This window comes from Archocentrus centrarchus, chromosome 15 (genome assembly GCF_007364275.1).
Source record: "Archocentrus centrarchus isolate MPI-CPG fArcCen1 chromosome 15, fArcCen1, whole genome shotgun sequence".
Classification (NCBI taxonomy): Eukaryota; Metazoa; Chordata; class Actinopteri; order Cichliformes; family Cichlidae; genus Archocentrus; species Archocentrus centrarchus.
The window spans coordinates 22936659-22960778 of NC_044360.1; the positions used below are offsets into that span (position 1 = coordinate 22936659).

At 41.5% G+C, this 24120-nt stretch overlaps 1 protein-coding gene across 6 annotated transcripts; it reads left to right on the forward strand.

Annotated features, from left to right (window-relative positions):
* On the forward strand, positions 1–22184 carry vit (vitrin). Of its 6 annotated transcripts, XM_030748416.1 has the most exons (24): positions 1–344; positions 5569–5649; positions 5855–5920; positions 6334–6490; positions 6599–6732; positions 6809–6886; positions 9385–9582; positions 10127–10171; positions 10531–10569; positions 10667–10717; positions 11767–11829; positions 12352–12414; positions 14420–14494; positions 15666–15731; positions 16158–16220; positions 16709–16762; positions 16967–17014; positions 17481–17546; positions 18458–18605; positions 18687–18790; positions 19508–19523; positions 19653–19734; positions 19822–20335; positions 20576–22184. In XM_030748416.1, the coding sequence occupies exons 2-24, from the start codon at positions 5616–5618 to the stop codon at positions 20752–20754; spliced, it is 2343 nt and encodes a 780-aa protein (XP_030604276.1). In that variant the 5' UTR covers positions 1–344; positions 5569–5615; the 3' UTR covers positions 20755–22184. The 6 variants fall into 6 exon arrangements, with proteins under 6 accessions (XP_030604276.1, XP_030604275.1, XP_030604279.1 ...); XM_030748414.1 differs by having other exon boundaries at positions 3–344; positions 19508–19734; XM_030748415.1 differs by lacking the exon at positions 16158–16220 and having other exon boundaries at positions 19508–19734; positions 20576–20754.
* The last annotated feature ends 1936 nt before the right edge of the window (positions 22185–24120 follow it).

Below are 24120 nucleotides of genomic sequence, written 5' to 3' on the forward strand. Positions count from 1 at the left end.
TTGGGTTTCCACTCAACTGGATTCTGCCAAAGGAAAAAAAAAAAAAAAGTGCTTGCACTGCTCGCCTGCAATATACCACTTCTCTGCATCCTCTCTTGATGGCCCCGGGTTACTGATCTTCTTCTGCCTGGGTGAAGAGCTGGAAGCCTGAAGTGGGACGGGCGAATAGGAGAAACTTCGCCCCCGTCCCGTTCTCCACTTTTAATGAGCACTGCGCTCAGGCAGGAGTAAAAAACTCCAGGTGGAACAGCGCTCGCTGCTTTTCAATGAAAGAGTGAGGATTCGGGAAGGCTAAGCTGGGAATCACCCCCTTTAAGTCCTGGAGGATTATTATACCCACTCAGGTAAGCACACATCATTACTGTACAAGGATGAGGATTTTGAACAGAGCTAGAAAGCAGCTCTACATGGGAACTATTTAAACGACGCGCGTAAATGGTGTTCATCGCGTTTTGGTCGTAGTTATAATTTGCTCTGTTGTGGATTTTAATCAACGTTTTTGTTTTAATTAACTTTGTTTTGTTTTGTTTTTTTTAATTCATTTCATGGGCTCTAGATTTGACAGGTTGCTCGATTAAGCCCACTGCCGCATAAATAATTTTTTTTTTAACTTTTTAAATTTCCCTTTTCAAATAAAATCAATAATACTAAGTTACCCAAGCTTTTATTGTGAAAGGGCTCATTCTGCCAGTGAATTAAGCAGCAAGATGATTATAATTTTTTTTCAGCTTTTGAATTAATTTCTTGGACATTATCTTCGACAGTTCGGTTTGTGTTGCTGTTTGGTTGAAACATACTGATTAAGCACAGATGGTCTCTATACAGCATGTCCAGCAGCAGAACATATACAGGCTCTGGCTTGCACATGAAGCTAGTGCCAAGAATTAAAGTAATTCAGCCTGTGCTGTGCTGGATAAACAAATAGTGAGCAGCAGCACAACTCAAAAGGCTACAGAAATGACCCTGTAGAGACATGTTGGCTTTCCTTGGTGTCTAATCTGATCTCTCTCTTATGGTTCCTTAGTTGGCTTGTTACTACAACACTTTGGCACATCTAACATGCTTACAGTACAATTCTGACACCTGTGAAGGGTGGGATTTAACACTCCCTGGCAATGGGTGTGTGTAAATACTTGCTCACTTTAGGCGTGCAATCACCCAGGGACTTGGTGAAAGTAAGTTCTCAGCTGGTCATGATATTTAAATAAGTCTCAGTTCCCTTTAATGTTTACCCTTGTTGCATTTACACTGGTCACCCCAGACTAGAAATGTGGCGCTGTTAAAATGGAGAAATACTGTCCTTATGCTTAGCATGAAGCTGCATGGGAAAATCTTCGTAGTTTTGAAAAAACACTGAAGACTCAGGTGCACCAGTCACAGGTGTGTGTGTGTGTGTGTGTGTGTGTGTGTGTGTGTGTGTGTGTGTGTGTGTGTGTGTGTGTGTGTGTGTGTGTGTGTGTGTGTGTGTGTGTGTGTGTGTGTGGGCTCTGTAGCCATGCTTTCAAATCCTATTGTGTGCTGGTCTTTGAAGTACCCACAGACAGCCACTGTTTGCATTACATTCATTGTATACCTGCTGCCAGGTGTGATTTCCCCCCTGCATTATCAGACTGGTGACACTTATGCATTATCAGAGTTTCCCAATGTTAATTTCACCAGCAGCAGCAGATTAGCCGGCTTTGTGCAAAAGAGCTCAGCATTGTGTAATCGTAGTGAAGGCTGTTCATTGCATGTAATCCACATTGTATTGACAGTGTTAGTTGAAATGGACTTTAATACCTTAAACTATGTGAGCTGTCTGAGCTGCTTTGCTTTCTACAAAGTGACTAAGGCCCATGTGCAAAACCTTTGTAGCGGCTGTAAAAATCACTTTGATTTTTCTGTAACATTTTCTCATAGTTGTTAGCATGTCAATGGTTTGTTTGATTTGTATCCCCACCCAGCTGAAATTAGATGCTGGAGATGCCCATGATGGTTGAGAATACAGCTGATATGACCTCAGAGGCGAAGCTATGCTATTTGAATTACAGGTCTTATTTAAACTTAGCAGAGGTGAATGCAAAGTATACAGCACTTCAACAGCTTCTATGACAATTTGTTTTTGATTTGTCTTGACGGTAAGTCTCTGAAAGCCCTTAAATATCTCCAAAGTTAACTGACCACATGACAATCTTTATTTTAGTTTCTTTAGTAGAAAGACAGTGTGTTTGTGTGCGTGTCAGCGTGCAAGATTGTGTCTCTGCAAGTCTGTAAGGATTTATTATTTACTGTACAGGAAACTCCCCAACATGTTTGTCGAAGGATATCATTTGCCCACCATTTCATTGCCATGGAAAGGGTGCATTTAGACTCTCACACTAGAAACACAAATTAAGTTCCAAATTATTGTCATTTTTTTTTTGTTTTTTTTTTCTCACTAGGACGTCATCCTACCTCTCAGAGAAGCACTAAATAAAAGCTTAATTGCCGACATACCCCTGATCTGGTTGATCAGTAATTTGGTTCATTTATTATAGCGGGCTGACTCACCTCTCCTCTTACTGCAGCTCTGACTCCTGCACTGTAGATGCACATATCTGTCCCAGCTTGTTCCCAGCTTCAGTTTTCTTCCCCCGTGAGGACAAATTGTAGACCTGATTGTGCATCAGTGATCTGCCTGCCTGTCAAAGCACAGCACTGTGGAAAAACCATGTCAGTGCTCATGAATGCACTGAGGAAAGCTCTGGTGCTGCCAGCTGTGTGTATCTTAATTTTTAATTTTTACTGTGTTTGTGCTGCAAACTTTGTAGAGACTTAACAGAGAACTTTGGATGAGAATTGCTTATGGTACCTTAGTACTCCAAAATTGTTCCAAGGCTATTTACACAGCATACTTATGTTTGCCTGTCAGGCATGACTTGCTTTAAACAAATGTAATGGAGATGCAGCACACGGTGGTACTGAAGAAGCTGATAATTCACTCTTTAGTGATAAGTAAGAAATAGTTTAGCATTCTGGGAAAATGTTTACCTTTTTTTTGAGACTGAGATCAGAACATTGATACCACTCTAATGCAGGATAGTCAGCATCCAACAATAAATTAGACTGAATCTGGAAGGAGAAGGGCAGATTAGCTGTATGAATATAGTCTAGCAACAGCAGTTTTCCAGAAAGTAGCCAGTAATTTGTGCGAAATGGCCCTTTAATTGCCCATAGGGAGATACTACAATGTATTTAGTGGGAAAAATGTCACTTCTTTGTGGTCTGAAGTTCCTCAACATAGTGATCTACAAACAATTGATTCATAATTATTTGCTCAAATCAGCTTATTAATTATCTCTTGATTTTATAGACACTAAATTAGATTCTGTCCAGGTGTGGTGATTTGTTTTTGTTTTTCTCTTGTTTTTTTTTGTTTTTTTTAAATGAAGTATTCATCTTTTCTTGGGCAGTATTAAGGTCAAATTGTGTGTCCAATTACAGCAAACCTTCTGTTATGTTTCTGTAAAAACCTTACTATAATGATCGCAGCATATGTATCTGTATATGTCTGTATGTACCCTGTCTTCTCCTTAATGGGTGGGCCAATATGAATGAAGCTTTGCATGAACATCATCACACATACAGCAATTATTAGCATCTATACGTTTTTAAATACATTTCTTATAGATACCAATTCATTTGACTTTTGTAACCCCCACCCTCCCCACCCCCATTTAGACACATTTGTTGTCATAATTTGTACCTGCAGCAGAGTTTTGTCTACGTCACCACTAAATACGGAATGAAGAATTTGAAAAAGCTTCACATTCCTGCCAGGGTGGGTTTTTGCTAATAAATATAAAGCTTCAGTCAGCAACTAGTTAGCTTAGTGTAACCAGTAGAAATAGATGGGCTCATTTAGCTCAGCTCTGTTCACAGCTAAAAAAAAATCACAAGTTTAGTGAGATTAGAAAATAAAGTTTGCTTATGACTCTCTGAAGTTTTGCTATCAGTCTAGGTTAGTTAGGTAACCAGCTTGACTACATTAATGGTCTTAGTCAACAAATAGTATACATACCTTTATGCTAAGCTGTGCTTAGCTAACCAGTGGCTGGTTCAGGCTTCATATTTTATTTACAGACATGAAAGACATTTGTTTTCCAACCTCTAACAAAAATTTCCCCTTGTATCAAACTGTGGCTGTAGTAATAATTAAAATGTGATTATAAAAAAAAATTACTTAAGCACTTGCAGCCCATTACCACAAAAAAGCAATAAAGACAAAGTTTCCACTTCCAGTTTTAGACCTCTATTCATGGACTACTGCTGGGAACACATGCAGTAGGTAAACACAGGCGTTCCTAATGACATTAATAAAGGTTCTGTTATATTTAGATACAGAGCCACATTATTAAATGTCATGGGTAACATATGTGTTTATGCACCATTTCATGTGAAAAATGACTACCATGAAATAGGGTCTTTTCAGAAATGCTCTGTGAATCTGGCAGCTCATTACAGCCACAGTTTGACATGTTGCCAGTGGTGCCTCATGTGAATTGACATAGGGACAATCATCAACCAGATTCAGGTGTATTTTCACACACATGTTTTAGTTCAAGTATTGGTCCAATACTGCTAATATGCAGTAGATCCGTGTGAAGAACACAGTTTTGATCATGCTTTCAGAGGTCAGACATGATGCCAGACTTCTTGAAGGTACAGTATGTTATTCCTTTGTTAAGAGGGAGACTTCAGTCATCATCTCAACAGTAAACAGCGCTGTCCCACAGGTCTTGCACACTGCATGAACTAGGGTGGCTGTCATATGTTTTCCATCCTAAAGACTCTCTGTGGTGGTCCGTTGTACTTTAGACTCTGTTGTTGTAGTTATTGCCAGTGCTGTCTTTACCTTACAACAGACCTACAATGTGTAGAATATCGCCTTTGGCGGTCCACACCAGATCTTGTTAACACAGGCTTTAACTTATGCCTTTACTTTGGACAGAATGACAGACACTGAAAGAAATTTTCTACTTACTGTAAACAGACTGTATTTCAGACAAAGATCCAGCTTGATGTGGTTGCAGCTGTCAAACAAAGAAAGCCGTCTGACTGAACATATTCCCCCATTCCTAACACATTAAATTATGTTCGTGTGTGCTCTCTAATAGAGTTTGCCTTCACAGACTATTGCATGCCGTTTTTTTTTTTTTTTTTGGTCAGAGCCCAGATGTTTACTGTAGATCTTGTGCCTAGAAAGAAATACTGATGTCTTCTAACATTTTTCTAATGTAAAGTCTCTGAGCTGACTGATCTTTGAGGCAGTGCAATGCTCAACTGGCTACCTTGGCTTTACAGACACTAGATAAGCTATTCAGCTGTTTGTGTCATTCCAGCCCTCAATCTGCCTGCTGTTTATCCACAATGCTTGAGAAAGTGTACCTCAGTAGCATGAATTTTCTCTGTTTTGCTCTTAGCAGACACAACACCCTCATGGGTGCTGAGTGAAATGTCTAAAGTTGCTTTCAGCAGGTAAGCATGAAGCAGGAAATGAGTTTCAGAGGATAACTGTGACTTTCTGCTGCTTCTTCTGCCTCTGCAAAGGTTATACAAGGATATCTGGCTAACGTGCAGAAACAGCGCTGTCCATCATGATCAGAGCATCACTCACTGCCATCTGCCTTGGTGAGAAACCCATGTGTGTCTCTGCAGGGCTGTAAATCATGCTTGTCTACAATGTAATATCTCCATCAGTGTCAGGTTTTCTGCACATTAACAGCATCAAACAGCAGCCTCCTCTGTCACTGAGGACTTGTGTGTACAGTAAACATACCGATGATTATGATAATTTGTCTGTTGTTACGTGAAACTCCCTCTGCCTCACCCTCAGTGCTCCTCCTGTCCTATGAATGCTGGGCCAAGCCTAACGGATCAAAGAACAAGAAACCAAAGCAAGGTAGGCATCATTGGTGAACAAGCCTGTAATCTTCATCGGCTCCAGTGTCCCGCTTCAGTTGGACGTCATTAAACAAACAAAAATAATCCATGATATTAAAAAGTATTGACTGCAAAGGAAACTGGTTTGCAGGCCAAACGCTGTGCTGTATAGTAGCTAAGGTTAAAACTGGGCTTGAAATTGGCTAAAAAAATACTTGGGTTTTTATACCAAATCATCATTTCTGTCCTACCTACATGTTGAAGTATAGTCAACAAATAATTTCAAGTAACAATTTTATTCTTGAATAATAAATAAAATGCCAGTAAATGTTATTAAAGAAACAAAACCATCTGGAAACTAAATGTATAACATCTAAAAACATTATGATGGCAGTATATAATCCTTTGTTCCTTTGCTTCTTTCCTCCACAGTTGTTCCAGCTATAGATTGCGATGTCAGAGCAGGAAAGATCAGTCTCCCAGAATTCATAGTAAAATGTCCTGCACGCTGTAGGGAAACCAAGCAGCAAGTCTATGGGACAGGAGTGTTCGCCTCCATCTCCAGCATCTGCAATGCAGCCATCCACAGGTTAACAGTTTAGTGATAGCTGTGAATGGGTGAAAGTTAATGTGAGATGTTTTTCATCCAAACTCTCTTCTAACAGTAAAAAAAAAAAAAAAAAATTGGTGTCCACAGTGGTGTCATCACCAACTCAGGAGGAAAGGTGATAGTGAGGAAGATGGCCGGACAGAATATCTACAAAGGCAGCAACTCCAACGGGGTGCGCTCTCTGTCTCTGCCTAAGTGGAGGGAGTCATTCGTTGTCTCAGGTATAAAGTTAACAAGGTTAAATACAGTTTTTTAGGAGTCACTCTCCAACTAAATCCTGACTCTGTTGTGTTTCAGAGGGGAGGCCCAAGAAGGGAGTAATCTACCCATCCACTCTGGATTACGTCCCTTCAAGACCGACTTATGTGAAAACAAGTAAGAGGAGGTTATTTTTGCTCTCACAACATGCATTCTATGTGAATTTCTAAATTTTTGGTGGTTTACATGTAGTTTCTCAGTACATGGGCTGAGAGTCTCAAAACGTGATGGGAGATGGGAAGCACTGGTTCCACAATTCAACTCACATGTTAAAAAGTGCACATGGGTCACGCCATATAAAAACAATCAGTTCTGAGAAAAGCTCAAAATATTGCCCTCATAGTATGAAAATGAGCCTTTAAAAAACAACCTTATAGATCATTTGTGCAGGGCTCCTACTAATTCCCGATTAATAGGTGCCCTGCTCCACCTCCTGAGCTACTGCCACATTACACACTGACATGACATGCAAAACGTTATTTTTAAAAGTGGCCTGTAGTTTATACCCCATGTCACAATATCAGGTTGTGTTGTGTCCTGCCACCTGTAGGGGTGCTCAGTTTGGAAACTCTAATATGGGTTGCATAGCAACAAACAACTGATACTGTTGTTTGGATGGAAGGACATGTTGATGAAAATTGTTGGAATTATAGACCTTGAAAGTAAATAGGGGTTGGTTGCAATTTGGCACTATTTAAGTATTATTTTTTACATTTAAGTAAAAAACTATCAATTTAAAGTCTGTGATGTAGAGTAATAGTCCATGTCCTAAGAGCCAGTTTCAGTAACCAGGGACTGGACTGCTAAGGCCTCCACCTTTGGCTACTGCCCAATCCACATTGCACTGGACCCCTACAACCCCTCTTGCAGGTGGTGGGTCATTAGGACTGAGCCTGGCCAAACCCCATGGGTGAAGGGCTGACCACCAGACACTCACTGACGAGCCCCTCCCCTGGGCCTGGCTCCACAGTGGGGCCCCAGTAACCCCAATATGGGAATGGTAAAATAGTCCACAGTTGTTACTTCCATAGAGCTTTTGTGAATCGCACTTACTCTGGCCCTTCATCTAGGACCAATTTGCCTTGGGAGACCATACCGGGGACAAACTGACCCCTGACAGCATAGCTCCTAGGGCACACAAGCCCTCCACCATGTTAGGGTGACAATTAATGAAGGGGGCCATTTGAGGTTTTTAAGTCATCTGACTGGGATGCCTCCTGGGTGCCTCTTAGGTGAGGTGTTTTGGAAATACACCACTGAGATGAGATGGATGGATGGATGGATAGATGGATGGATGGAAACAAGTACTGGTACCATGCATGTTTTCAGATCATTCTATTGAGGAAACTTAAAAAAGTGCTTTTTGGCTAAACTTCAAAGACTCATATCACCATATGCAATAGGTGGCTGGTCATGACGTGTTATATAATGTCCTTTGCCTACACTTTGATATACTACTGTACATGTATACATTTGCAAATATGTGATTTGCAAGTTTAACATTGACCTTTTGCTGACATGTCATGACCAGCATGCCTAGTCTTGATGACCATGTTGTCACGAGCATGTTAAGCTTAGCTGATGCCATAAAGTCAATCAAACACCCAACACAAAACATCATGGATCTGAATACCTATACAGTTGGAGCTTTCACAAAGGCTATGTGCCACAAGACAGCCTATTGCAGAAAATCACTATGGCAAAAGCCACTCTTTGAATGGTCTAACACGCATATTCAGAATCACTCAGTTCTACAGTATGTTACAGTTAGAGATGTTAATGCCAGCATGGGATAGCTGAATGTTTTGAATCCAGCAATCCATCCAAGGACTCTGCAGCCATTGCAGCTTTGCTCTAGTCATTCAAACTGAGCTGAAAATCAGCAGGTTGTCAACTCAACCATTATTCATTAGTGTAATAACAGCAGCAGTGCTACAGGTTAGGACTGGTTAGCATGTGGCCACCATCTACAACAGTGCATAGTGCTTTTCAATAATCGTAGATGTTGAAAACAAATATATCAATGTAGACTTCACATAGCTTCTCCACAGTCATTTTCATAGACCTATGGTGTTGGATACCAAGATTACAGGTCATTACCCTTGTTTACAATCTGTTCTTTAGATGCTGTTCTGAGTTATTTGTGTTGATGCCTCAGAACAGGGCAATACTGCCAAATGATAATTACTGATCAAAGAAATAATCTTCATTGTTATCTTAAAATGGTCCAAACTATAAACTGTCTGCTAACTGCTCTGTATGCTATATTTTAGCATTTAGAGTAGTTAGGCCTTTACATTTAAATACCAAAGTGATTTTGAAATGAGGCATGATGTAATTGAGACATGTAGAATATTTGCTTTCCAGCCAGGTCTTGCTCTGTGTTAATCCTGACATCAAGACATCTTCTGGCACCAGATCAGTGCTTTCTGAGGACAAAAGGTTACTAGATAGGCATCCCAGCGCTTGACTTTGGCATGATGCGCTTTGCTTAGGAGTTAGAGTGCTGCAGTCTGGTGAAGAATGTCAAGAATGCATTACACACAGCAGTTACTGTAGACCTCCTTCCTCTCTGTCCATCTTCATTGTACACATCTGCCTTTGTTTTCTTTTAGGTCAAAAGGAGACCACAACACTTCCTCCAACAACAATAGCACCTGAACCCACACCAACAACTCCTGAACCGACCACGACCACTACCACCACACCGACTCCAACCACGACTTCCACCACCACTACACCACCACCACCACCACCACCACCACCCCCTACTACCAAGGCTCGAGCTGTTGTACACAAAGTGAGGGAAGCAGGTGAATGAAGCAAACACAAATTTAAATCACTTTTGAACACATACATGTACAGAAATTGAAATCCTCTGCAGCCAGTGTACTGTATAGTTGACATCTAACTAACAACATTAGCAATTAGTACAAATTCTGTTTGCCAGAACAAGCTTTCATTAGTGTGCAGCTGACTAATGAGGTTGAAAGACTGTAGATGGTAATTGCAAGCAATAACTGCAATTAAGACACATTATATCTGGTCTGTGATGAAGTTAATGTGATGCTGTTCAGTTGCTTGACTGACTTAACAGCATATATGATCAGCAGACCTTTCATCACTCTCATAAAATGAAAAGATTATCAGACGGCAATCACTGTGAGTCATCTGCTCCGTTTTGGATAGAAATGCAGCGACAGTGAGTAGACAATGCTACAGTATCATAAGGTATGTGTGCAAATTAGATGGGCTGTGCGCCAGACAACCTCCCAGCTATTTCTCTCCCTTTCATTTTCTGTAACATTATCTCTCTTCACTCCATGTTGGCACTCCATTTGTCTTTCTTCCATCCAGGCAGCATTCACCCATATCTTGCCCGTGCGGCAGCTTCAAGTTCAAGTAAGTAAAAGGAGGTAAAGAGTGGTTGAGAATTTTTCTTCTCTATGGTGTGAGGGGCTGTGGTGGTGTTGCTTAAAGCTAAGGTATGCAAGAATAAGTGTTTACATCAATGTTCTCTATTGATGCTATCAGTGATCGTGCTTACAAACTTCAAAGTTTGTCAATGTCAGTGGCAAAACTTGTGCAGAAAAAGTCAGTTCAGTTCTTTAAGTTAAAAACTTAAAACAGGAAAGCTATGACTGGGACTACTGGTTTATAGTAAATTCAAGATAATACACAATTCACTAATCTTTTTGGTAACTTACATGTAAATAAAAATTTTTGTCTAAATTTGCCCACATTGTGTTATATTGTACTAGGACAGACACAGAATGGTCAAGGAAAGAGTCCCAGCCAAGGTACGTGAATGCTTTCATTCGGTGTGCAGCTCTGGGAAAGTACTTTATGTCAAATAAAGCAATTCAAGTTTAACTGAACCATGACATTTCTTCAAAGTATTCAGAGGAAGTTCCTATTCACATAGATTTCCACAACGCACCAGTGCAGGTAAAGTTTTAACTGGATTGTCAAAACCTGTCTCTATATTTCCTCCATTTTCTTTTACTTTGTTTTTTTCCCTGTTGCACTGATTTTCCTAAACCATGCATGGCATATATTTTTTGCATGTGCATAGATGTTTTAAATCATTTTTCTAACCCAGAGCCAGATTGGATTCTGCTGTCCTGTTTTTCAAGTAATGAACTATTTAAACTGCAACTATATTCATACTGTATTGTGTTGGAAATAGTTTATTACCTTCTTTTCTAAAATATAATGTAATATTTCAGAGTAAGCCTCTTTTTAATGTGATGTTTTCTCACTTTATGTTTACTTCACCCAGTATTCACTGGTAAAATCCATGAGGTATCCTGGACAAGCCCCCAAATATGTTACAGTCTATACAGTCTATAAATTTATGGCTCAAAGGAGCCTAACTTATAAGATGCCACAATACTGATACAGTTCAACAAATTTTTAATTGTGGAAATATAATTATTTACAAAGATTGAACACACTGATGGGAGATGGGAGCCCCGGGAAAAACACACAAAAGAGGAAGACGACCATGAACCAACCACAGACTGGACGATTGGATTCAGGCTTCTTCCCTAAACTAATATTAGTAACCTAAACTAATAAAACCAATAACAGGACTGCTGGAAACTCCCAAGTCATGATTAATAAACAAAACATCAAAAGCAACAGGAGGGTAATGCTGGTTCTGATGTAGGTGAGAGAGACAGAGAACGAAACACCAACCCACATCCTCCACCTTCTCTGGCTTTATATGTGCACAGTGAGCCTTCTGCGGCCAATCAGCACTAAGAATAAATCAGAGAGGAGGGAGCAGGTTAATAAGGATGACAGAAAGAAAGCAGGATGATAGAAGTCTTGGCGTAGTGAGGGGGCGCATAACAACCATATCATATTGTAAATAACATACATTTTCTGGGGTCATCGTACAGTAGATATTATTCCTCTGTCTTCCATGTGCATGTACACGATTTTATTTGATGCTTTCTCATTATATGTTTCTTTCCCCATTGTGGTCTCAGGTGTGCGCAAACAAGAGGCAGGGTCGACTATCCGGAGGCAGCTATCCTCTCCAGTTGGTCCAGGTCAGCTTTGTGATTAGCATGCACACAGACACACATACAGAGTTATATACAAACAGGTAGGCTTGGTGGGGCTGGCAGGGTATGGGGTCAAGAAAAACAGGGGTTACAGATGTCTTTGTTGGAAAAAGAATCCAGGAGAATTAGAATGCCGTAAGTTTGACCTTAGTGTTGACACCTATAAGCTCCTGTGATGTTCACCCTAGGGTCACCACTAATCTGCTCCATCAAGCATCTCAGCTAACATTCCTTCTATGATAGCTGCTCTTCTCTGCCATCAGGCACATCCTCTTATTCATATTTTTCTTTTCTAACATGAAAAGAGGCAATTAAGGAATAGCTACACCCAGCATATATCCTGTTGTTTTTGATATCATGCTGTGGACAAACCTCAGCTTCACTCAAAACAAAGCAGCTGGGCTGCATTTGTGGATGAAGCCCTAGAACTGAAGCTATCTTCTTTTCCCTTTCCCCCTTTCTTTTCCTCTCTCATTCCATCTGCCTGTTTCTCATTGCTACAAACAGTTTTTAACAGGGTTCAGCCTGCCCCGCCCGAGCGAACTCCAACCATGAGCCAGTCCAACCCTGGTAAGTACCTCCAGATCCAGAGTGGTAGTCCTCAAACTGCTCATGCAGGGAGACTGACGTAGGACACAGACAGGTTAGATCAAACAGGGGAGGAACTATGGCAATAAAACCCTGTTTGAAATGTTTTATAAAGCAGCACTAATGTTTACCATCTGTGGGATGATATGGTTCAATGCATGAGCCTGCTTTCTATAAAAGAGGTGTGGAAATCAAAGATGCTCAACTTTCACTGTACCCAACAGGAAAGAATGAAGAGTGAGTATGTTTATATGCCTTAAAGGTGAGAGATGATATTATATCACTCTTATGCCATATTTTCACAGTGTCCAAAACGACTTTCTGTTTTACATAAGACCATGATGAGAAATGTGCTCTGTCAGTACAGTAATAACAACTTATGACAGATCCCATCTGGTCTGGGGTCTTCCCCTCCCTTGTAAATACTTGCAGAAAGGAAGGGAGAGATGAAAGCAGTAGCACCAAGGTGGCCCGGTTCTGCTCCCAGAGAGACGTCTGAGCCAGTCCACAGTACTGCAGGACTTGGGTCTGCTGTCTAGCTTGTCAAGAATAGAAAGCTCTTTGCCATTCAAACCAGGCGAGGTTTGGCTCACTGAGGAATGTGCTTCTGTTTTTCTTCTGTGGAATGCAAAACCATGGATCCCTAAAATTATCCACAGAGCCCTAAAATTCAGTTTAAATGATGTCTGGTCGTATGGTTTGACGATCTGAGGTAAAACCTGCTGCTGCTGAGATGTTGATCAAAAAAAAAAGGGGGGGGGGGGTGTTGAGTTTGGCTCATTGGTGAGAACAATGCAATTTTAAATTTATTGAATCCCTGAGGGAAATTCTTTGAGCTGGAAGAGGTCAAAGGTGAGGCTCAGCCTCACAGCAGACCCCCTGGAGCCAGCAGGGATTCAATGTCGTTCTCAAGGACATACTTGAAAGGTGGATGCTTGCTGACTTTGACGTTTTGGACTATGATTTATGAGCTGAAGGATTTTCTCTGCAGTTGCTTTGCCACCCTGCTGCTTCAAGCAGATGTTAGAATTTATTGCTCACACAACTAAAAAAGTTTTGATCCAGTTGAGCCTTGTATGTGTCTACTTTATAGCCACAAAGATCCACTCTGTCCAATGGGTCGCTTCCAGCAAGACTCATACAGACATGTTAGTAATACTGTAGACATACCATACAAAGTGAGAATGGGTGACCCCGGTCTAGCTGTGACCTTCTGGCCACAGTGATTGCTGAGGTGGCTATGATTTAGAGTTAAACTCAATCCTTATAAAGCACCTGCTTCATTTGAAAAAAAAAATAACACTGCTGTCTGCTGTATAGCACTGGGCCTTTGACCAGCAGCAGATTAGGCTAATCTCTGCCTCCTACTATCAACACTGTCCTTGGTTTGACACCAACTTTAGAATAATACTCCCACGCTTCACTGGGCGGCAGGCTGGGCTCTCCTAGTCCGTCCTGGTCAACAAAGGCCCTGCTCACTAGCTGCCACTGGATGGGAATCTCAAAGCCTGCTCTGTGTGTTTGCGTAAGCTGCCCATCCACCACAGAGAGGGGTTAACTAAAGTGTGTTGTCGTGGCTCAGTCAGTATAGACAGATGAGATGCACTGTTATGCTTTTGCTCATCTGTAAGGGCTTCTAGCATTAGTCCTATTTTAATTCACCTTGACAGGCCAGTTAAACTGATCACTGTTGTTTGCAGGTTGCAACTTTGTGTGAACACAGAATTTAGAGAATTTTTTTTTTTTTCACATATTTGAGTTTCCTGCTTCTCTTTTCCCTTAAGAAAGAAAGAAAAATGGTACATTTTCCTAAAGAAGCCTTTGGTCACTCAGTCTGTGTCTGAGTTACTTCTGCATGTTTACTGTCTGACTCAAGGCTGAACATCTTGTGCAACATCCGCAAATAACGTGGTCTGTGGAGGTCACAAGTATGCTCCTCCCTTGATGCTTGTCCTGAATGCAGCTTTCTAATCCCCCCCCCCCACAGCTTTGCCCAGAAGGGATTGGCCACTCCCCTCTTTTCCTCGTCCCGATTGGTTCCCCGGAGCTCGACGACCAGCAGGTACCAAACACAAACACAAACAGATCAGGCTTCATGAGGAAATCATAAATATGATATTTATGATTTCCTCATATGATATTTATGAAGCACTGAAATTGAATTTCAGTGCTTCGATTAGTGTTCAAACTAAACAAGTAAGACAATGTCCATGCATTAAGGCTCTTTAAAAAAAAAACAAAATTAGCTGAAATATGAAAAACCTTTGAAACATATGAATCTATTGGCTACTGTGAAAATGGTTCTTTTCCTTAAAAAGTAATGCAGTTTTAACCCTCAGGAGTACACTGAATGCAGGGAACAGCATATTTTCTGGCAATTAACCTATGTGAGTTTATTATAATTTGTGATGTGGATGTAGAGACAATTCTATTCAGACTCAAATACCAATAAGATGTGATGTAGTGCAACTCTGAAAATTTCTTTAAGTACTTCACTTATTTCGAAGAAATACTGTTTATGACAAGAGCTGGAAATTTACTACATGGAGGAAAATTCTCCAGTGCCATGAATGTCACCTGACAGTATATGGAATGGGTAAAATTAATACTACCTGGATCACCTACAATAGTTCATCATCAGTAAAAAAATAATCAGAGAATTTAAGATTTAAAAAATTTACCTGATGGTGCCAAAAGATCAGAGACTTCCACCACTGCCATCATGCAATAATGTCATGAGCAATAATTCAGTGTAGGCACCGTATAACCAAACCTTTACTGATTTATTGAGATAATATTACATAACATTACACGATGACGCCATTCGTTTTGTTATCAAGAGCACCTGTTCGTCCAATAACAGGATGCTGTTGCTATCCATGAGGCAGACTGTCATTTATCAGCATGGTGTGCTCTTTTAAATACAGTCTATGTCTATGTAAAGCTGTTACATCCTTTAACGCTGCTTTTACTTGCACCTATACAGTGTCGCTGCATTCACTGAAACTTGCACATCAGATTTCCAGTTGAATGACCTTGATCAACTAACTGTCAGATCTGTGGTGCCCACGGGGGGGGGTAGAAATAATGCTGTTCTTACTCACTCTTTGAGTTTTCTAATTAGCACCTAATGCAAAGTGCAGCTGAGGCTAATGAGAATGAAATTAGTCTGAGCACACTGACTGTGACCCTTGTTGCTGCTGACGCCTCCACCTTCTCTGCTGTGCATTCAGATATAAGTTACGCAGTCCCAGACTCAGGATACACGTGGAGTGAGACCGACACACCTGAGGTTACAGGTAAGTCAGCTTCATTTTGGTGTTCATTGGCCTCTTTACTGCAGGTCACTACACCTTGTATGCATTTGTGTTGCATGTGCCAGCACAGCATGCTCGTGTGACTGATATAGTTTGGTATCTGCTGACCTTGTATGTGTTGAATTGAGTCCATATGTAAGTACATGCTCTCAGGACATTATGTTTACATGCCATCTGCCTGCCATATGAGAGACTCTTTGGAGCGCAAAAGAGAAGGGCGTATAGGGCAGGTTTATTGTGCATGTGAGAGTGAAATAATGTGAGGTGATAATTCTCCATAAAGCCGTTGTTTTCACTGGTCCGGGATTGGTTGGGGGAGAATATGCAACCAATCCCAACCATGAAAACGTGTGCTTCTCCCTCTGAAGTTCTATCCATGCTAATGGGTTTCAAAACATCCTCCTCTAGCTCGGGATCACAGGCCTGATATCTCAGAATATGAGCGCTGGTATTATAACTTTGGACCATACCGTAAGTGTTTTTCTATTTCTATTTATTGGGAACTAACAAGTCTTTCCTGTTTGATATTGTTACATGAGTGGGTTGGGATTGTGCACATGTGAAAGCTGATTTTACATGCGCAGAAGTGGCATTGTATAGTGCACAGCATATTTCACAAAATGCTGAACTGTTCACTGAAGAAAAAACACATTTTATTTGTTTTCTGTCACACTAAAAATACACTTACAATACGGCCCAGTGACAAAACACAAAAGGGCATGCGAAAAGATTACAGGCCCTGGTTCCATCCGTTTGTAGAAACAGCCGAGCCTCCCGAATCCAAGGGATATGGTTTGGAAAACCGAGTGGCTGAGCCGCTTCCAGGGTGTACCACAAAAATAGCACCACACATCCAACCAAATGAAACATGGAGCCAGTAAGGGCAGGCTGTAATGCTGTGGTGTGGTTTTGTCTTATGTGTCACAGTTTGCCATCACTGATAATGGCTTTACTTTTAGCGCCCCGACCTGCTGACTCGGACCGTAAAATGCTGGATACAGGCAACGCTAAAGGTGAGCAGGTGTTAGTTAAGAGATGTTTCTAACTGCTGCTGCTGCTTTCCAAATAGGAGTAGACCTTAACCAAAAAAAAAAAGCTATATTTTCAATTAATGACAAAGAAATCAATCTTTTTGTGGTGAGTGTTGTGAAGTAGTTACCTGCTGCTTTGTGGAAGAAATGTGTTAACGCTGAGCTTGTATGATATCATCTATGCAGTGGAGCCGGTGGACGCCTGGAATCCAGACGCAAACCTTTATGAATCAGGTGAGAATGCTTTACTCTCTGCTCTCCGCTTTCCCAGTAAATCCTGAGTTCTCACCATAAGTACAAACCACTCCAACGCTATTGACGGAGGAGCATCTGGATTTCTGCTCAGCCTGTAATTGAAGGAGTCAGAGTCACATGGTGTGGTCGTCTGAGGATAAAATCAGTTGCTGTTTGGCACAATATTTGCCACAACAAATACTGAGCAACGTTTGGCGTCTCCAGAAAGTAGGCAGCTGGAAATTTTTACCAAACAAACTACCAGGTTTATTCTGCAAAAGCAGACATGTGCTCTCGCTCTGTAGTTACAAAGGGGATGAAGATTTCCATAACAAAGCATGATTGCATTGCCTTGTGTTAAATAAATATTACTTGGCAAAAGAATGAGTTTGCGGTGAACATTTCTTCCTTGCAGGAATGTAAGAATAAAGAATATATATGTATTAGCTGAACTGTCCCTTTTCAGGCTTCAGTGTGAGGGAACAAGAGCCTCAGCTCAGAGCACCTGAACCCGTGTCACAGGGAAATCCAGGTATGGCCCCCATACGGCTTTAATAATACTATCTGTAGTGTGCAAGAGACACTCTAACTAAAACAAACATAGCATTATTGTGCTTTATTTCTTTAGTGTGAATTTGTCACAGTTGTAAAGATTTTTTTTTTTGTGTTCACTGACTCAGTTTTGCAGATGTCAGTGTATATATATATTTTTTTTAATTCTCCATAGTGTCTCCTATCCATAAAACCTCAGGTTGTTCAATTTATCCATATAGCTGTGAAGCTTCCACTGACTGAATTTGGGTGTTGTGTGGGATAGATACTTAAAAATATGGCCTACGCTTTAAGTTGCATTGTGTATATACGCTCACTGGCCACTTTGTTAGGTACACCTTTTTTAACTGCTTCTTACCGCAAATATCTAATCAGCCAGTCACATGGCAGCAACTCTACTGGGATCTCTAGGGTTTACGGGGAATGGCCCGAAAAAGAGAAAATGTCCAGTGAGCTGCAGTGAAAATGCCTTGTTGATGCCAGGAGTCAGAGGAGAGTGGCCATACTACTTTGAGCTAATAGGAAGGCAACCTGAATGCACATCACATCAAGCCTTGAAGCAGATACAGCAGCAGAAGACCACACCGGGTGCCACTCCTGACAGCTTAGAGCAAGAAACTGAGGCTGCAATTTGCACGAGCTCACCAAACATGGATGATAGAAGATTGGAAAAATTTTGTTGACAGTTAGAATCATGTCAATGTGGACCAAAATCTCTGAGGAGTGTTTCCAGCACCATGTTGAATCTGTGCTGTGAAAAACTGATGTAGTTAGAAAGGCAAAAAGGGGTTCCAACCCAGCACCTGCAAGGTGTACCTAATAAAGTGGGCATTGAGTGTATATTTTTAACTTCCTTGTGATATTCATTGCTGTAAATACATGATTTGGCAGACTGTAAGGTGGACCTGGCCTTTTTGATGGATGGGAGCTGGAGCATTGGCAAGCGGCGTTTTAAGATCCAGAAAGACTTCCTGGCTGAGGTGGCGCAGACCATCAATGTGGGCGTGGCTGGCCCCATGATGGGCATCATCCAATATGGGTAACCCGTTCTTACTGTCTTATCATGTACTAGCTGTGGATGAGAAAACATAGTGAAACCGCCTGTTGTTTTGTCCTGAAGAGATGACCCTGTGACAGAGATCAGCCTGAAGTCTCACTCCAACTCCAGAGAGGTGAAGACAGCCATAGATAAGATTGCGCAGAAAGGAGGCCTCTCCAATGTGGGTAAGCGACCCTCTGCGTCAGCTGCCAGCTACTGCAAATCCCCACAAACCCAAGTGTGAAAGTGAAAGGGGTGCAATTATCGCTCGGTTTACTAGCCAGGCACATTTTCACATGCAAGGATAGAATTAAATCTAAATTTGCTGCGAGACACTGTTAGCAAAATTACAGTCCTGATTCTGTAAGCCGTGTTTTTCCTCTGCTCTGAGGAAAAAGCGCTCAGTTTTACCAGCCCAGCGAGGGGCAGCTTTCAGAGAGCATTTGTGGTTTTTCTGCTTTGGTTGGTGTGTCAGCATGCATCCACTGCCACATGTGCCTTTATGACTTACTAAATTTTGCACGCCGATACAGTGTTGTTTGTGTTTGCCCAGAAGTGCTCTCTAATCATATAACAGTGTGAGTGGCTGTAAAACTTTCTAGTCTCCAACAGAGACATTGTTAAGACCACCGACAAGACTGTAATAGACTAAATGATAGGGATCCACATTTTATGATTATATACAGTTAGAACAATGCATCCCATAGAGAATTGTGTGTTTGTGTACAAAATATGCATAATGGCACCATATGATTTTTAAGTGGACTTTTTGTTTCATCTAATATTCTAGAGTCCATTTTTTACACAGAGGATGAGTGTCAGCTCCTCAGCTTTCTACCACAGGCTTGCATATAAAGTACGATCATTAAGCATCTCCCTGTTGCCCCCTGGTGCCTTTGCAGGAAAAGCCCTCTACTACATCAACAAGCACTACTTCAGTGATGCCAGTGGAAACCGAGGAGGAGCACCCAACGTGGCCGTGGTGCTAGTGGACGGTTGGCCCACAGACAAGGTGGAAGAGGCGTCTCGACTTGCTCGCGAGTCTGGCATCAACATCTTCTTTGTCACTATTGAGGGCCCCGATGACAATGAGAAACAGAACCTAGTTGAGGCCAACTTTGTTGACAAGGTGGAGTACCGTCTCAGAGGTGTGTCTGTTATTGATGACTGAAATTACAGCAGTTTAAAGCACAGCGCATCGTTTTTGTCCCCGCAGGCTGTGTGTCGGACCAGTGGCTTCTTCTCACTTCCTGTGAACAGCTGGTTTGCCCTGAGGAAGGCCGTGCAGCCCCTGGTGAAGCGAGTGTGCGACACAGACCGCCTGGTGTGCAGCAAAACCTGCCTCAACGCCAACGACATCGCCTTTGTCATAGACGGATCTAGCAGTGTGGGAACTGGCAACTTCCGCACCGTGTTGCAGTTTGTGGCCAACATCACGCGGGAGTTTGAGATCTCAGACACAGATACGAGGGTCGGGGCCGTGCAGTACACGTATGAGCAGAGGCTGGAGTTTGCCTTCGGCCAGTACAACAACAAAGCTGAGCTGCTGAATGCCATCAAACGCATCAACTATTGGAGTGGTGGGACAAGCACTGGAGCTGCCATCACCTACGCGGCAGAGCAGCTTTTCAGCAAATCCAAACCCAACAAACGCAAGATCATGATTGTCATCACAGACGGGCGCTCTTATGATGATGTCAGGGTGCCGGCGTTGGCGGTCCATCGCCAAGGTGAGGTGTCATCTGTAACAGAATCTGCAAAAATAAAGAGATTTTCATCATATGTCAAATCAAGTCAAGCATCACTAATTTGGGGATAAATCAGCAGTATAATGATGTAAACAGTTGTTTTGTTATGTGTCAGCCCAGAGTAAAGTGTCATGCATTGTCTGTTTCATGTGAAAAACACACGTCATCCGTGTGTGTGTGTGCATATGTGTGTGTAATCTGCTGTCCCTTCTCCCAATCCAGGTGTGATTGCCTACTCCATCGGCATCGCCTGGGCAGCCCAGGACGAGCTGGAGTACATCGCCACGGACCCCGACAAGGAGCACTCCTTCTTCGTGGATGAGTTTGACAACCTCTACAAATTTGTACCCAAAATCATCCACAACATCTGCCAGGAGTTCAACTCTCAGCCCAGAAACTGAGGAAGGACATGCGCAGAGGTCGGTCCGGATCCTGGGCTTCCTTAACAGAACACAACTGGAAAATTTACTCACTCTGTTGCCCAGATAATTGGACTGGCTTTGGTGCTCCATATTCGAAGAGGGAGGGGTTTGAATGTAGGTGAGGGCAAAAACACATTTTAGAGTATATCCCAAATATTCAGATGGTGCTAATGTTACAGGATTGGCAAACACAATGACAAACTGACATCGCATCTATATTGTGGTGCCAGCTGTTTTCTGTTGGTGTCATAATGAGAACGGAATTCAAACTGTTGCAATAGCACCAATAATTCACCCATTATAAAGGCTTTATAAGTTGCAACTTGTCTTATTAAACTAAACTATTTACTACAGCTTTACAGAGCACCTAGTCTTTCATACTGTTTGGTATGCAAGAAAAAGCTTAAATGTGTCCTGATACAAAATACCAGGTGATCCTACAGCATTTGGTTGCAAGCCAGCATGGTTTCCTGGCCTTTTTTCTAACCACCATGCAGCTACAAGTACAGTAAGAGGGTTGAAAATCATGGTGCAAAGTTACAGTGAAATAGTGTGTCCCAGTTGTATGCATACTCCATGCAAAAGTAGCAAGTGGGCGAGCACAGAGAGGCAGCAGAGAGCGAGCCAGCCTGGAAAGAACAGGCCACACATGTATCTGTATTTCAGGCTGGGAAATGTCCTCCTGGATGCTGCTCATCTCCTTTACTATCAAACTTTTGGCAAACAGGAAAAAAACTGCACAACAAAAGTTTTCTGTTTGAGCACTTGTTGATCCTAAAGCTATCTCTAAATCTGGGCATTAGTAAATTGTTCATTAATATTACTGTAGTGCTTCATATAGTACCTTTTTATGAAAGGTGACATAATGGGAAATAAACATACTATAAGACTGTCTTTCTGGGATGTGGTGCCTGCAGAGAAATGTAGATTTAAAGCATGCCTAGCACTTCCTCTTATGGCTGAACAATCTTCATAAACCTAATAACATGGTGCTTTTATACAATTCCCTGTAAAGAGGAAATACTTTCTTAGAGTCGCTGCATTTTAATCTTCCTAATAGGAGAGTTCTGATCATGGGGACATTGTTTAAGTTCCTCAGAGGCTACGGTGCTGATATGATTCTTACATGCAACCAAAAAGTGGTGGTGGAAGGCGAAGCAACAACACGGATGTGGACTAGCGTGAAATGTAAGATTGTTTATCTTGGTATAGAGTGGCAGCAGGTCAAAAATCTGCTTTTTCAGGAACAAAATCAGCTCATCTTAATCTTCATTTTCTAACAGTGCTCGCTTCTCATACTGAAGTTTTGTTGGAAGAGTATTTATGATTTTATCATTCTTATGCCCTGTTTGTACATATGCATATTCAAAAAGCCTATCACTAATAATGTTCAGATAATCAATATTTTTTGGCAATTTTTAATAAAATAAAGAAAATGAAGATGACTTAAAGTGACTGTTTTCGCTTGCATTTTTTTTTTTTTTTATTGTAGCAGTTTATGTAAAAATCACTTCAGACTGAATTCAGATTTTACTGACTGAAAAACACAAACCTCAAGCGCCTCTATAAAAGCTGAAATTTTGGCAGTTTGCTGGTCTGGAGCATTCAGGTGTGTTAACAAAACCAAAGAGGAAAGACGTCAGCAATGATGCAGCTGTTGCTGCCCATCAATCTGGGAAGGGCTATAAGGCCATTTCCAAACAATTTGAGGTCTGCCATTCTGCAGTGAGAGAGATTATTCACAAGTGTAAAACGTTCAAGACAGCTGCCAATCTTCCCAGGAGTGGACGTCCCAGCAAATTCAGCCCAAGGTCAGATCATGCAATGTTCAGAGAAACTGGGGAAAAATAAAACCCAAAAGAAACAGGAGCTACATCTCAGACTCTACAGGCCTCAGTTAGCATGTTAAATGTTAAAGTTCATGACAGGACAATTAGAAAAAAGACTAAACAAGTATGATTTGTTTGGATGGGTTGACAAGAGAAAGCATCTTCTCTCTAAGAATAACAGCAGCACAGCTCAGGTTTCCAAAAATGGATCTGAACAAACCACATCATTTCTGGAACAATGTCCTTTGGACAGACGAGACCAAAGTGGAAGTTTTGGCCATAATGCATAGAGCCACATTTAGCAATAACCAAACACAGCATACCAGCACAGACACCTCATATCAACTGTCAGTACAGTGGTGGAGGGGTGATGATTTACACTTGTTTTGCAGCCACAGGACCTGGGGACCTAGCAGTTATTGAGTTGACCATGAACTCCTCTGTGTACCAAAGTATTCTAGAGTCAAATGTGAGGCCATCTGTCCTACACCTAAAGCTTGGCCCAAACTGGGTCATGCAACAGGACAGTGATCACAAGTACAGCAGAAAATCTACAACAGAATGACTGAAAGAGAAAAGAATCAAGGTGTTGCATCAAAGTCCAGATCTCAACCTGACTGAAATGCTGTGACGGGAGCTTAAGAGAGCTGTGGATGAATGAATAACTAAACCTCAATGAACTGAAGCAACGTTGTAAAGAGGAGTGGGCCAAAATTCCTCCACAATGATGACAGAGACTGATAAAGTCTCAGATACTTAAAGTTATTGCTGCTAAAAGTGATTCAACAAGCTACAGAATCCACAGTAGTGTTCCTGCTTCTGCATTTTGTCTTAGTTTTTGCTAAAATAATAATGTGGGGCAGCACAGTGATGTGGCACTGCTGCCTCACAGAAAGGTCCTGGGTTTGAATCCACCACAGCTGGGACCTTTCCGTGTGGAGTTTGCATGTTCTCCCCGGGTACTCCGGCTTCCTCCCACTGTCCAAAGACATGCAGTTATAGTGGGGTTAGTTGAATTGGTGATTCTAAATTGCCCATAGGTGTGAATGTGAGAGTGAATGTTTGTCTCTCTGGGTTAACCCTGCGACAGACTGGTGACCTGACCAGGGTGTAAAATGTAAAATGACCAACCTCAGCCAAGTTAACATTTTACAGCAGGTTTTATTTTGAACATACTTTCATATACAAACCAGTGACTGAGAAAATGGCTCATTTGAAGCTGTACTCTACACGTACAACAGCTTAACTTTTCTTTTTACGCTCCTCAGTTTACAGTAAACTGGAAATGCAGGACATTTCTCTTCCCTTGGTGTTGGATGGTTAACTCATCATTTCAAATAGTCCTAAAGCACTGCACTAATTTCCTGCTAAACACTGGACTACTGTAAATATCCGGACATGATACATCACATTGTAGTTAAGCATGTCCACACAACTGGGGAAAATTACATACAGTACAAGCCATTCACTTCAAACAAGAGCAAACTGGCCAAAAATAAATCAGTTAATTATGCCT